Source organism: Acyrthosiphon pisum, chromosome X (genome assembly GCF_005508785.2).
Source record: "Acyrthosiphon pisum isolate AL4f chromosome X, pea_aphid_22Mar2018_4r6ur, whole genome shotgun sequence".
In the NCBI taxonomy this organism is placed as follows: Eukaryota; Metazoa; Arthropoda; class Insecta; order Hemiptera; family Aphididae; genus Acyrthosiphon; species Acyrthosiphon pisum.
In genome coordinates this window covers 85,239,909-85,256,736 of record NC_042493.1, presented here as the reverse complement: position 1 = coordinate 85,256,736, position 16,828 = coordinate 85,239,909, and the positions used below count along the sequence as shown (strand labels likewise).

Here is a 16,828-nt window from a genome sequence, read left to right as displayed (position 1 = left end):
TAAAAAAATATTTTCAAAAAAGTTTACACTTTTTGAAATAGTGAGTGTTCCATGATAAAAAAATCACCCGGTATATATATATATTTATTATTGATATTGAAAACAAAATTAAACATTTATTTTTTTTATATTATTTATTAACTGTAATAAATAACACATGTTTATATTTATAATAGAAATAATGAATAAGCTATTTTATAATATTACTTTATTTGCTTTTTTTAAAGCAAATTCATTTATTATGTCATCGAAGTTTAAAAATGATGTAAGATCGCTTTCTATTGATAGTAAACCTAAGTTATCAATTATTTCTTATTAAAAATAGACTTTTATTTATTTTCATTTACATTTTACGCTGATAAGGAATAATTAATTATTTTTTTTGAAATATTATATGTTTCTTATATTTATTTTATACGATAAAAGTAGAACTCAAAAAAAAATAATGTTCAAAAAAATCTGAGGCCCTCTAATAACGGAGCCCATAGGCAGTTGTCTATCCTGCCTTATGGTAAATATGGTCCTGGTAGGTATACGTGACTGCAACCCGGTTGAGCTGCACAGATGCAATCAAACAGAAGGGAAAAAATGCCAAAATACGACACAATAATAATATTAACCACACGTTTATTTATCGAAATAAATTCTTATAGGATTAAAAGAATATTTGATATCATGGTATAATATATCAATATATGTTATAATAACTACCTATATTAGGTATATAATACTATATCGTCCATAATTCAATATAATATAATCGTCAGTGTTTCTGTACATTGCATAATAATGTGTTTAAGTCAGTTGCGTATTAAGAATTTTGGCACTCCTTGTCTTCTAAAAAATAGGCGAGATATTACATTAAATCATATAATATAATAGGTAAGTACTTAATTACCTATATATTATTCAAAACATTCCTAAATATATAAATATTTCAAATTGATTTCTTTTTATAAGCATTTCAAGTTCAAATTTCGACAACAATTGTCAAAACTACAACTAAACACGTCAAATTCTAAAATATTTTGTATTTAAAAATGTATAAAAACTTCAATTTTTTAGTCGAGGCTTGAAAATGTATTTTTAAAGATTTATATAAACATATTTAAAGTAAAATAATTTTGTATAATTATTATTTACCTCGAGTATCCATTCGCCCCACGGATATTCACCCCATGTATGCGTTGTCATAAATGGCCATTTTGTAAATCCATCTCTTCGGTCGTCATCATTAGGTCTTCTACTTAATATCATCGATCTATAAATATACACACATATTAAAAATGTACCATTATTTCTTATAAGTTATTATTATGTACGTAAAAATGTTAAATTGATACATTTATCGGATATCCTGTATCATAGGCGCAAATAGCATTTGGGATTTGGGAGGAGGGGGCTAAAGTCTTACTTTGATAATATTAAATAAGCTTAAAACAAAATGTAGGAAATGTTTGGGAGGGATATGGACATTTTTGGGGTAGCTTATCCCATAAATCCCCCCCCCCCTATTTTAACCTATGCCTTGTATAAATATATATTGGTACCTAGGTTAACATTTTTAATTTTTTAAATATGTGTAAATTGAAAATTTGTTCAATATTTCTGCAGTTGCCTTAGTTGACCAACAGTGTTTTGAATATGCAAGTACTGTATTGTAGTTACTATACCTATATAGAATTTTAGTATAAACCAAATATTTGATACCTATCTTGTACATTTTAGAATTAGTGTATTTAATAATTATTATCGTTGATTATAAATATTATGATTATAATAAATGCTATTATTATTCCTTAGTTCCCTACGGCCTACGTGCATTATCAATATGATATATTTTAGTTATTAGGAGTATTACATACACATAAAATATTATAAACGGACATTTTGTAATACTAAGAAATGAAAAATAATAATTTCAAGATAGTTGATTTTTATTTATAAATTATTTAAATTATTTATATGCCAGTTACCTACCTAATTTGGTAAATTTTTTTATAATTATATCTTCGACAGATCGTTGATTAATTAAATACCTTGTGCCCATCGGAGATGTCAAAAAAAGTTCAACGTCACCACGTCTTGAAGCATTGAGTGTGATTACAGCTTGTACGTGTTCGAGGTATTTGACATGGGTATCGGTGTCACGGCATGCATCAGTATTCAATTTCAATATAATGCCTGACTTAGTTGTAAATTTCCTTTAATAAAATAATATTTTAATATTTGACTTGACCAACTACTTTGCTAAACGTAATTAATTAAAGGCGAGAATTAAACACCCTGTACTTACTTGATAAATGGTTTTTCCAGGGATGGTAAACGTTTTTAAAAAACATTTTAAACGGAAAAAAACAAAAAACGAAAACAACTAATAAAACGAAAACGAAAAAAAAAACAAAAATCGAAAACTATAAATAAAACAAAAACAAAAAAACAATTGAAAACGATAACAAAAAATCCCAAAAACCAAAAAAAATTTAATAACAAAATCGAAAACGAAAATAAATTATAATATCACACATTATTAGAATATTTAAACAAAAAAAAATTTTGAAAAAACTTTCACTTGTCTTTAACTTTTAATCTTTAACTTTAAAAATATTTTAATTTGAAATTAAAAATGTTGAGTCCTCTAATTTTGATTTAAAATTTAAATATTAAAAATAATTCATTTTTATTTTTTACTTTTAAGTTCATTTCTATATTGCGCGTTACTATTATAACTTAAAAGTTAAGTTTTATAAGTTATAACTTATAAGATTATAATATATACAATATATATAATATAAATTGTTTTTGATTAACGTTTTTAAAAACGTTATTTTCCTATTGTTTCCAAATAACGTTTTTGATAATATTGTTTATATATATATATATAATAATTAATTTTAATTTTCAACTTTTAAGTGCATTTCTATATTGCGCGTTACTATTAAAACTTTTTTTTTTAAATTTTACACAATAATATATACAATCTGTACATTTATGCACAATTAGCATATTTGATAAAGGTTAAAATACATATGAAATACGTGATAAGAAGCCATCCACTAGTGGCACTTGACTGAATGTTGTATGAATCTAACTATATATTATATATACTGATTTTTTTTTTTAATTTCTTTTTTTCATCTTTCATATTAGAAAGTTCCCTAACAAGTAACGACACCAGCTCCTTTTTTAACGACGCCTGGGATAGCCAGGTAATGTTTGGGTGGATAGCCGGATAGGTTTTTAATGAGTGGGTTTTGGTATGTTTGTAGACGGGCATGAAAGATTTTGTAGAAGCGTGTAGCTTCAAACTATTATAACTTAAAAGTTAAAAGTTATAAGTTATAAGAATATAATATAAAAAAAAATATATTATCAAAAACGTTATTTGGAAACAATAGGAAAATAACGTTTTTAAAAACATTAATCAAAAACAATATAGAAATATGACGTTTTTAAAAACGTTAATCAAAAACAATATAGAAACATAACGTTTTAAAAAACGTTAATCAAAAACGTTTTCCATCTCTGGGTTTTTCTATTAACTTATTAATTATTACTAAAAAATAATAATTTCTTATAATACGTGTATCATATAAGTAGATATATATATTAACAAATTAATATATTCATATATAAATATATCATCATTGTTGAATTTAAAATTTAAAATAATACAACTCGAATAAAATTTGTTATTTGACAATTTGGCCTAATAAATTAATAACATATTAAGGTAATTAATTACTAATTACTAAAAAATAAGTATACATACATTTAATTTAATATGCACCTTGATAAGTAGCTGTATCAAAAACAGTATAATATCAACCTACTCTTTTATATGTATTACTCCTTAAGTTCCTAAATCTTATAAAACTAATTGTTTAAGTTCTAACTGAATATATAAATGCGATAAATAAGAAACAAAATTTACAAACATTGGCGTAGGTTGTATTGTTGAGACTATGTATATTGTATAACAAAATTACAATATGATTACCTGATATTCGTATGTGATCCTCCTTGACAATGATATCTAGCGGGTACAGTATGCCACTGTCGGGCAAGTGAGACCATACCTCCAGCATCAAGCACCCCAAATCCAAACAAATGATTAAATTCCAAGCCCACACCGTTCATTGTCCACTGAAATCTACGTTTGGCGTCAAATAAAGAATTTCGTTTTGAAGTCAATACGGTCAAGTGTTGTATATCTCTCCAAGTCAAATCTGGGCTGTTAAATATTTGTAGGTACAATACAATAATTAATCATCAAAATCAAAATATTATAAACATAAATAAACGCAATAATTATAAATTTCATTGGATAAATTTTAATCAAAATTCATTGGATATATTATAATTATTGAGATTAAAGTACCTAGTACATAATATAATAATACTATATTAGAATAGAATATACATACTTTGCTTCCAGGGCTAAAGCGAACACGCCTGCAGCTTCCGGTGCAGCAGCTGATGTTCCACTGTGAGATTTAGTACATTTACCATACAAATCTGTAGTCGCCTAAAAAACGTTAAGACGTAGGTACCAATATAGTATATAAATAACATAATATATAGATTTTACAACTTGATTTTAATTTTTAATAATTATTTATTGTACCTATTCAGTTTACATTATACATGCTGAAATACTGCAAATAATCATGATAATTTAGTAAAATATTAAGATTTTATATTAATATTTGCCTCTTTTATTATGTGTATAAGAATTATTTAATTAAAGTAATTATCTATAAACATTAAACAATTGTCTGTAAGCAATACACATTTATAGTGATTGTAACTTAACTTGTATATTATTATCCATGACTATAATATTAAAGATTCTTGTTTTATGATTCATAAACAGAATACTTACTACTCCAGTATTGGGATCTTTGGCGCCATTGCTGAAAGTTGATGCCAGTGTGCTTGAACAACTCTCGTCATAATGAGCATTCTGTCCATCGTTTATAGCTGAATTTATCGATATCGTCCACATGCTAGCGGCATATCCATCACAGTTGCAGTCATCAGCCTCCCCACCATCACCGCTAGCCCACACGTATATATTACCCTTCCCACGACGACCCTTAAAAATACACTTATTCTTAAATATCTTTATTGTAGTAATTAGAAAAAATGATTAAAAATCAATACCTAGCAAATATATAATATGTGACTTGGTAGAATTTATTAAAACATTTAAAAAGTTACATTTAATAATATGATCTTGCCAATAGAATGAAAATACAAATACATTTTTTAGATTCTGAGCGAAGTGATGAATGTATTGATTTAACAATGATGTGTGTTTTTTTTTTAAATTTTTAAATTTTTTTTGTGTCTGTCATCCCCTTTTAGGACAGTAAAAATGCTCAGATTTTCTTCAATAGTATCTTTTCTGATAGGAAAGTGAATCTAGTTGGTACTTTGGGAGGGTGGGGGGGGGGTCAAAAGTAAAAATTTTCTTGTAGTTTTCAAAAGCGCCGTGAAAAACAAAAGAAAAATCAAGGAAAAACGGGAATTTTCATGCAAAATCTGTTTTCGAAAAAATCGATTTTAGTTTTTGGTGCAACTCTAAAACAAGTGACTGTAGGTACATGACATTTTGAATGAATGTTTATATTAGCATTTTCTATACACCATAACATTTTCCAAATATTATGACTTATTTTGAGCTGTTTACGGAATTTTCAGTTTCCATTTTAGATTCTGAGCGGAGCGACTGAGTTATTGTTTTTACAATGGTGTTTATTTTTTTTTATTTTTCTTTTTATATCCTGTATACAAAATTTCTTCCAGAAGGAGTGTTTCGATTTCAACATATAGTACTTTATCTTTTAGCAAATTGGATCAAGATGGTACTTTAAAGAGGTCATTTTTCGATTTTCTCAAAAGTTATTTAATGCCACTGGAAAAACCACCGAAAAATTACGAAAAAACGCTAAAAATGGGATTTTAATTTCTAACGCTTTGTTTATCACAATAGAAACGAATAAAAAATTGTAATATTTTAATATTAGTTCAACTTGATTACCTACATGATAAAATAAATAGGTAATAACAATATAAAATATCCAGACTGACAAACCGTCTCCGCTCAGAATCATTTTTCTTATACAATGATATTATATTATTGAATTCAAATTTAATACAACCATTATACAATGACCCACTTGTAATCTACTGTACAGCAGAACGACATCCACTTACCTGCTTTTTTTAGTTTTTTACTAGACATAATAAAAACATAATTTCACAGTATTACATTAATAATTGTAAACTTTATATAGTAACTACTTTTAAAAACTTGGGTATTACTTTTTCAAAAGATCTAACGCTTACTGAACATATCAACATAACATGTAATAAAGCACTCCGTGTTTTTGGATTTTTAAAACGTAATTGTTGGGAGCCCAACGACCTTACATGCTTACGAGTCCTTTATTCTTCACTTGTACGGTCTATCCTTGAATACGGGTCTTTGATTTGGAATATTAATTAAAATTACTTTAATAAAAGATTAGGAAAAGTTCAGAACAGATTCCTACGTATGTTGGCACATAAATGTCATGAATGTAACAATTTTTAAAGTTAATTTACATTTATAATATAATTTCTATATGCTTACACCAGTGGCGTATTTACGGGTGGGGGGGTGTATGGGGGATAGATCCCCCCATTTACTTTTTTTTTTTGTAAAGTTAAGTTTACTTATTTTCTATATTTCTCAATATGATACTACTTTTAAGTTTTAAATAGGTATATCTGAAAAACATATACCTCTATGGTGGTATGGTATACTGTATTTTTGAATTTTCTGTGAATTATTTTTCATGCATGAGTGTTTATAATAAACCCGATAAATGGTCGGTAAATAAAACAAAATTACCATGAAGACTGTAGATTTACCATAGGGCATGGGTTTATTTTTAGTGACTGAAAACATTGTATTCACCTCTGTGTTACATGTTTTAGATGTTTGTGATAAAGAGTTTTATCCAAATATTCATGGATTCTTGAAAATATTTTGTACTTTGCCTGTATCAACTGCTATACAATTGAACGATGTTTTTCAAGTTTTTATTAAGTATTAAATAATACTTAATGAATAGTATGACAGAAGTAAATATTTTATCAATTTTCCTATCTAATATTGAATAATAACTATAAATTAATGAGTAATTATTATATACTTTGTTTATTATAGCCGACTTAGCCAATTAGGGCCTTAGGGTTTTACAATCATAGTTTAAACCTCGGTTCAGGGAACCACACCGAAACCGTTATTTAAATACATTTTAATACCGAAACTTCACCGGAACCCTTATTTAAATTAATTTGAAAAACAGAACCTTACTGGGACCAATACTTTTACTTGACACATTTTTTTACATAAGTAAAAAACCAAATCAGGTCACAATTTTTTTATTTTTTAAGAACCGAATATGAACCGAAACCGAAATTTTAGCTTTACTAGAAACCGAATAGGAACCGGAACCATAAAAATCATCAAGGTTCCAGTCTCTGACTCGGTTACGCTTAACCAACTGATTTTACCAGTCGAATTCCGTGGTTCAACATTAGTTTAACTATTGTAATACGGACCCTTAATGTGTTGGCTTTATTTGCATGTCACCAATCAATACAATAATCATGCCAGATAAGGTTATCGATGAACTGAGCATCCAAAAAAATAGAAAACGGGATTTTGTATTATAAAGCTATTTTTTTTGTTTATCGTATTAAAAACGGGATTTTTAGTATGAATTTATAATAAATGCTATTAGGTATTATACAATTTGTGTTAATTCTTATTTCACCTTGATCCACACTAATCTCAATAGGTTAGGGGATTTTAAAAATGTATATTATATTCGTATTCATTGAGTGTATCTATTATTATATATTTTATCCCCCTCCCTATCAAAATTCCTAAATACGCCACTGGCTTACACATATACCTATATAGTATTATAATGTTTATTTTTACACTAACTTATCTGCTTAAATAATATATTTATATATGTTTATATTATTTAGTTTTATCTATGTATGACTCACTTCATTAACGCCACGGACTATAGCTCGCATAGTAGCGTTACGAGGCCCGTCTACTGTTCGCCCATCATCTGTAGGTCCCCAAGAGGCGCTGTAAATATCAATCAAATCTGGTTCGTGGCCCATACTATTGGCTTCGATAAGATCCGTCATGTACGGTTGATCGAGCATCCGGATCCCTGCAGCGATAGGATATATTATATAAGCAATATCTATAGTTTATTAAACAAGAACTAGTTGAATCAGTAACTATTTAGTATTTTACCATATACAACATGTGAGAATATCACAACGTTAACTCATCAACTTGAAAACGTACAATATGTTTAGAAACTTTTCCCCCCACAATCAACACCATAGGTACGCAACATGTATAGATATATAAAAAAAATACAATATACCCACACATTACATTACGTATTGCTGTAGGTATTGATTGTTCTATATAAACCCAACAAATCCAAGTACTTACCAGCGATTTTCGAGTCATATGCCACACCAGTACCACATACACCATTATCACGTGCAGCTGCCACTTCCCCGGCACACCGTGTACCATGGCTGTTGAACCAATCATCGGTATACCTAGGATATGGGTATGGATCATTTGAACTGAAATCGTAGCTAGCTCGTGCGTTCTAAACGATATAATATTAATGAAATTAGTAGCAGAACATAAGATATGATTTGGAATTGTTGAAAATAGGTGACAGGTATTTTACGGTAGGGACAGTAACAAACAGTTGTACATTTTTGCATAAATTCCATTTAATATTTTATTTTACATGCTAGGTCAATTATTTTGATACTACTCACGTAATTATATTTTAGATCTTCGTGTGTATAATCCACTCCTGTATATACAAAAGAACAAAAACTCATCAACTAGGTATTTGACAGTTTTATGATTAGATTTAAGTTAACATTAAATTACTCAACAGATTTATATACAACAGTATTACATTAGAAAAATTAGATAGTGTATTATTGCATGTATAAATTATAATGTAAATCAGAAATTAAACTTAAATTAAATGAAAAGTTTTTATTTGTGATCATATCAAATTAAAATTTGTTGAAAGTTATAAGTACGATAGTAGTTTGTCTACCTAATAATGTTAGTGTACCTAACACTGTAAGTGTGTAAAATATTCCCAATTTTTATGAAGTATACAATTATTATAAATTGACTTTATTACATAAGTTTTTTTGAATATATTTTAATTTTGGTTTGAAATATTTCTAAAATATACTATGTATATATATATAGATAAATAGATAGGAATGTGTAATATTCATGAGAGAGTTATGTATCAAAAATCCAAAACTAACATAATAAAGTGGAATCTATTTTCAGATCAGAAATTTCTTCTAGAAATTGAACTTTCAATGGTCAAGATTTATTTAAATAAAAATAAATTTTTTGTAGAATATCCAATATTCATATTCTACATTTTTTTTTCATGAGCTAATTTAGAAACTAAGACATCTTCTTACCGTCATCCATTATAGCTGTAGTTACGTTCTTGCCTGATACCCCTTGAGCCCAAGCGGCTCGAACATTTAAATCCAATTTTGGTTTACCACCGTTTTGTCCTGTATTTCTCAGATACCATTGCTCCTTGAATAATGGATCCATTGGTAACTTACCATAACGATCCAGATCTTCATCGATTTCAATTGGCTTAACAGGATATTGTCTATATTGACTTGCAATAAATTCATCTCTATTCAAGTATAAAGATGGGATATATGGTTTATACCCACGTTTCACTCTCTTGAATCCTGGTTGCTGATGAACAGATTTAACCTGAAAATGTTTATATATATTTGTTTAAATGTACTGCAGTTATTTTCAATATTAATACTTTTAAAAAATGAGTGTCATTTCAAAGTTTTTAAAAGTGTATGTTAATTATATTATAATATTGTAAAGAAACAAACACTATTTTCTTCAAACTCGGTGAAAGTGTTGTTTGATCTTAGATACATGTTTTGATATTTTGTATCTAGAAGAGTAGAAGACTGCTATATTATTGCAAAGCTATTTTTTAATGTGTAGCTTGTTTCTAGAAAGTAAAAACTACTAGCTGTATTGCATGGCGTTGCTCGGGGATAAATAAAATTAAGAAGGCCAGAAGGACAAACCTGCGGTGGATAGATAATAACTATAATAACAAAATGTAACAGTAACATTTTTGCCAGCAGAAATAAACGAATATGCAGTTATGATTTTAATATTATTAATATTATTATTGATATAGAATATTTTATTGAAGTCACCCCAAAATAACTGGTTAAATTTATTATCTTAACCTCACACGAATACTCAAAATCGGTCGAATATATTTTTAATTCTATAAGCCCAGCAATACACATTGCCTCCAATATACAAGGTGTAATAGGAACATCTGAGAAATAAAATAACTTTAAATCAAATTAATCAATATTTAAAAAAAAATTAATATTGTTTATAGACGTACGCGCTACAAGTACGGTATACAATTGTGTTATTTTATTTTTTTAAACTGTTAATTAAGAATTATAAATGTTATATATTTTTTGGTAAAGTTCAAAATAACCAATTTGTAAATCTTATATACTTGGGTAATTTTAAAGAAAATTTTTATGTTATAAACGTTTATTTAAGTCTAGGTAGTTAATATTTTAAATATAATTTTTTTTTTTTTTTTTGAGTAAATTTATTTGAATGCTTACAACTTTTTTCAACATAATATTTTTCGAAATTTTCACAAGTAAATCGTAAACCACTTACATACCATCCACATATTTTTCAAAATTATTTTCTTACTTTTATAACTTAACGTATCAATTTTACATTCATATATAAAATACTAAATATAGCCGAAATGACAAAATTTAATACTGCAAATTATATCCAATCATAATAAGTATTAACAACTATATTGTACTAGCTTAGGGGTCGGCAACCTTTTTTGACGGAAGAGCCAAAAGTTACAATACCTATACACAATTGAGCCACTAAAATTATTCGTATTTTTTTTAATTTGAATAGCTATATTTTACTGATTTTAATATATTACATGTGTAAAAATAATTTATTTCCAAATCGTCTTCTTTTCTAAGTTGAAACAATGAGCGAAAAAACAAAATATAGTGACGATACAGGCATTAAATTAACACATATGCGTAACGTCATCCACGCCGTGTACGGACTGATTGACGACGAGTTTTCGGCATTTATGTCAATTCGTCGAGCAAAATAAGTCGTAAAATGTATCGTATTTGTTTGGACTTTGTTCGCATTGTTAACTCATCGTATGACTAATTAGTTGTAACGTTATTGTATTAGTTATCGGTTTTAACGGCATGTACTATAATAAACATTTTACTACAATAGCCTGTCTGTGCTACTATCAAGTTATTGTTGTTGTGTATTATTCACGATTATATATTTAATCCTAGTATTATTTCATATTTCCAAAAGCAACAAAAATAATATAATGTTTTTTATATTATAAAATATTGTTTTTGAACATACAATATTAATTTTGTATGTGGAACTGGAGAGCCGCTACTTAAGATCGAAAGAGCCACATGTGGCTCGCGTGCCGCAGGTTGCCGACCCCTGTACTAGCTGATTCAATGCACTTCGTTTCCCCTTAAATGTACCAACTCTGTTGACTCAAACTTTGTTCAATTCGTTATTTAATATTCAGTGTATGGTGTTCAAAATGTATCTTAACTTTTCTGTTGCCTAGAATAAAATTCTGATTCGCAGCATTGTATTATCATGTAAGCAATCTACCTGCGGTAGATCGCGGACCCCGTGCTGTTTTACGTAAGTGAATGATTTAACTCTAAAGTATCAAAGTTATACTAAGTTTGTCGTTTTAAGTTAATTCCACCTACCGTGGATTAATATAATCAATTAATACAAAATCCTAACCTAACCTAACTGTACTAAAATCCGATGAGTAAAAAAAACGAAGTTTAACCCTTTTTAATTTAGCCCATTTTCTTTCCAGAAGTCTAATCTACCCACAAACATTCATCTAACTATATAAATTTGAAATGAAAATGAGGTAGATCGCGGACCCCGTACTTTTTGTACGTAACTTTATAATTTAACTCTAAAGTATCAAAGTTATACCAAGTATGTCACAGAACTCCTCCTAAACGGCTGCACTAATTATGAATGTCATTGTGAATGCAAGTCTATCGACCAATATTTCATCCTCGTCCATGAAGATGGTGGCATTGTTTTATGTATACGTAACTTATATGTGAGTATAATACGCTCAATATTTACGTAATAGCGATACATAATATCAAATCACAGCGTACAAAAAATTGATATTGAATGAATGCAATGATTTCACGGCAACCAATAATTATTATTACAATAGTTTTAAAACCCATGGCAACCATTTATAAACAAAAATTTCCACAGTAAACCTCTAAATCCCCGTTTGAGCACATTCCCTGGTTGGACCCAGGGGGATGATTTGTGAATCTAAATAATCCGGGGCGTCACCCAAGCGCATACAAAAAAATTCATTCAAATCGGTCCAACCGTTTAAAAGGAGGTCAATCACAACACACGTACAGTATAATTATATGTATAAAGATTATCTGTAACTAATGGCAACCCTATAAATAAACAAAATAATATTCGATTTTTAATATTCAATAGTTTTTGAGTCTATAGAAGATGAACAAATATACACACACTACAAAGTAAATTTTCAGTTAAAAAATTAAGTTATAAATAAAGATAACTTGGTAAATGCAGCTAATATAAGTAATTAAATAGTTACCTAATAAATTATGATTGGTACCTATTAAAGATAATTAAATATTTTCCTATGAATCTATATTTTTGTTTAATATTACAAGTTTTAACAATTAGTTAAATTTTGATTTTCACAAATTATTATCTATAAATATTATTCTGCTTTATACATGAGCATGTATAGATTTATTTCATATTATTAATATTTATGTGTATTCATTGTGGCTTGTTATCAAAATAATTCAAGATTTCCAACTGTTCCATTTAAATTAAATAAATGTAATGTATAATATCCATAAGCGCAAATATCGTTTAAGATTTAGGGAGGGGGGCTGAACCCCTGCTAAAATATTACAAATTAGCTTAAAATACTTTAGGAAATGTTCAGGTTTGCTGTGTTTGCTATGTGAATATTAATGATTTCTTCGTAATTAATCTTAAGCCTTAAGGGACACTTTCCATACCTAAATTAAAAACATTATAAACTATGGAGGTGCTATAAGCAATAGCCTCGGGATCCCAAAATTCTTAATCTGGTCCTAACTAAGACTTAATTAACAAAAAGTATATAAACTGTAGTAAAATACTATGTGAATGATATAGTATATTAAAGGTAGGCAGCGATAAGAGTCGCGAGCCGTACAATAAACGAAAAATAATATGAAGACCAGGAAAGGGAATAATAAGTACTTAGTACCTATTAATAATAAGACGCAAGCTCGAATAGTCTATGACATTGACGAAAACGTGGTTTAGTCATCCCTGTAGTATAATATGCAACATCATGTTAATAATATAATATACTAATTGTATGTAATGGACAATGGTGGTTAGTATCTAATAATAGTGATTAATGATCATATTAAGCGAATAATGATAGACACTATATTATAGGTTAATAAATCAAATTATTATGTCAAAACTGTAAACATGTGGATATCATCACAATAATTGTCAATATAAAATACAAAGGAACCAAAACTCTTAATCCAATCCTGGATGACATAATCATTATTTATTGTACGTACACAAAATATAAAAAGCAAAAATAAAATAACAGATATTTTTTAAGACGGCGCATTGTATATGCAATTTTAATGCAACGTTTCTTTAGGGTACCTATTCATGCTGTGCTTACGTGTATAAGAAAACCAAAAAGATACAAGTTAATACTTTTAATAACATGATAGATTGTGGATCTCTAATACAGAATTAATTTTCTAAGATCATATTTCAAGAATTTTATTAGAAAAAATATTAGTATAATATATGACCCAATGTACAATTTTTAGTTGGAATGATTTTATTTTATTCTCAATAGGTAGTTAAATAGTTAATACAATTTATGGTACATATGTTCATCATGAAAACAAAAATAATGTGATTGTATTTAAATAATATTTGTGTTAACGCTCATTTTTTAAAATTTTTTTTTTGGGTTTTATAAAATTTGAAAAGCTCCCACAGCGATTTAAATTATTATGGCATGTTGCTATTGTTTTATATAATATTGACAAATATTATACATTTTAGTTAAAAATGTATAATATAAAATCGACAATATATATCTAATGTTATGTACCTACATTGATTAATAATAGATTACATTTATGTACTTACAGATGGATCTTTCTTCAAAAGTAAAACTGAAGGCAGAGAACGGCGGCCACGTATTTTTGGTAATCCATGATGCACGAATTGGAATTCATCCTTAGTACCACGAATCTGTAATATATTATTGGTTAATAGATTTATAATAAGCTTTGACGAAAAAATTAATTAAAATTATAATGCACCTACCCATTAAAATACAACGAACTAGCTATAATAATATGGAAAATATAATATTTTTAAATATCCCAGTTGCCCAACTTTATGAATAATATTGTTCAAAACATGTACAATCTAGAAAAGGTATAAACTAAAATATGTTTAAATTTTGGTAATTTAATTGAAAACAATAATTATATTGGCATCAGAACGGTGGGCATGGTTATTTTCATATGACGTAACCTTCGGCAGCGGCATAAATCCATAATATACGAGTACCACACTACCACGAGATTATGGAATAATTTAAATATTGTTTGATATTTAAATTATAATGGGATAGTATTAAAATAAATACTTATTATTAAATCTAGGCACCTAGCATATTCGCCTAAACTGTTATTTGAAAACTATTAGTTCATACACCTATATAACAATAACAATTATTAATAGCCATTAATACCATCAATATTCAATATACAATAGGAATAATTTTGGTACATAATTTAATGAATTTACGTTTTAGTAATCATATAGAATTCACATATGTGAATCTGGCCTATCCTGACTCTTCCTCCCTCCCCTCCATTTAATCTGAATATTTAGTACTCAATTTCTGTGAATTCCTATCCAGGTTTTCTACTAATTTTCCGGAAAATTAAAATTTACACCGAATAGAACTGGCTCAACTTTCGTTCCCACTTAACAGTTACTTTTAGTTACCTCAGTCCCACCCGCTGCCTAAACTGTATTCTTTGCATTGTTTTTCGCAAACAAACGCCCTAACCCGGGTTTTGGAATTTCTGATATAGGTGCATTTGTTCATAATAATCGTTCTTCTTAGCAGTACATTTGGATTTTCAAACTTTTCCCATGTCAATTTTTAGCACGCCATTATCATTAATTTGGACGATTGTCGTCATTTAATTCACCAACCTTTATTCAACCATTCTTGATTTTTATGTTTTATATAATATTATATCATGTAGCCTTTGTTCCCCTTAAGTGATTGCCGAGGTGATTGCTATTTATGAAGTCAATTCATGATGGTCTAACTTTTTTCACTAAAATAATGTTGGTGACAACAATATTAATTTATATCGAATAATAATTTATTAAGAATATTCAAATAATATTTATAACATTTTCCATCAATTGCAGGTTAAAATATTTTGCACATAGTATCTGATCGATTTAAAAAATAGGTGGGCAAGTTGTTACCGCTCTGCTGTACAGTATTTGTGGGTCACTTTAATGGATGTGTTTAATTTGGGTTTAATGAAAATTCATTGCATACGAAAAACGATTCTGAGCAAAGACAGATGTATTGCTAAGTATATTTTATGATATATTATAAATTATTGCTATCAAGGTAAATTATTTTACTAGGTATTAGCATTGATTATAAGTACTGGTGTAAAATATAATAATATACTTAAAAAGTTTCAATTACCCACAACCCACTGGTCAAGAATATTTTTAAATTACTAAAAAATAAAAAAAAATGTATTCCTTGTTTATACATCTTATTTGGTCCAAATTTGAACATAGAACATTTATGAAAAAAACTGCGGCTATATATACCTACTATGTCCAGTGAAAATTTACCCATTGCGATATCTCCTGAGATAATAAATATATCATAAATCTGTTTTTTATTTGACTCACAGAGACAAGGACTTCACATATTTTATTTTTTAATTCAAATAGATTTTTTCGTAAAAAAGTTAAAAAATTATTTTTGAAACAATATTGATGATAGCCATTTTATAGAGATTATTTTTGTTAACATTTTGAATTTTCAACATTTTATTTTCATTAATCTCATGATTTTTAATACTTTTAGATTCTGAGTGGAACGATGAATGTATTGATTTTACAATGATGTGTGTTTTTTTTTTAATTTTAAATTTTTTAATTTTTTTTTTTTTTTTTGTGCGTCTGTGTACACTGATAAGTAGTCGAAATAATGCTTCGATTTTCAACTTCAGTATCTTGTTTGATTGGAAAGTGAATATCGTCGGTGCATTGGGGAGGTCAAAATTTAAAATTCCCAGTAATTTTCAAAAGCGCCAAGAAAAACCAAAGAAAAATTAAGAAAAACGGGAATTTTTACGCAAATCGATATTTCACAAATTGAATTTGGTTTTTGGTGTAACTTTAAAAAAAATGACCGTAGATACATGACATTTTGACTGAATGTTTATATTA

The 16,828-nt window shown here is 27.7% G+C and overlaps 1 protein-coding gene across 1 annotated transcript in view; it reads right to left on the bottom strand.

The window, feature by feature from the left end:
• LOC100167562 (neuroendocrine convertase 2) overlaps positions 1-16,828 on the bottom strand; it is a 25,954-nt gene that overhangs the window by 1,519 nt on the left and 7,607 nt on the right. The window contains exons 3-12 of the mRNA XM_001951221.5: positions 14,468-14,572; positions 9,568-9,880; positions 8,887-8,924; positions 8,543-8,708; positions 8,074-8,249; positions 4,886-5,098; positions 4,428-4,528; positions 4,001-4,234; positions 2,040-2,204; positions 1,144-1,261 (exon numbers count right to left, since the gene is read on the bottom strand). Coding sequence (XP_001951256.2) covers positions 1,144-1,261; positions 2,040-2,204; positions 4,001-4,234; positions 4,428-4,528; positions 4,886-5,098; positions 8,074-8,249; positions 8,543-8,708; positions 8,887-8,924; positions 9,568-9,880; positions 14,468-14,572 — 1,629 coding nt within the window. The remainder of the gene's footprint in view (positions 1-1,143; positions 1,262-2,039; positions 2,205-4,000; positions 4,235-4,427; positions 4,529-4,885; positions 5,099-8,073; positions 8,250-8,542; positions 8,709-8,886; positions 8,925-9,567; positions 9,881-14,467; positions 14,573-16,828) is intronic.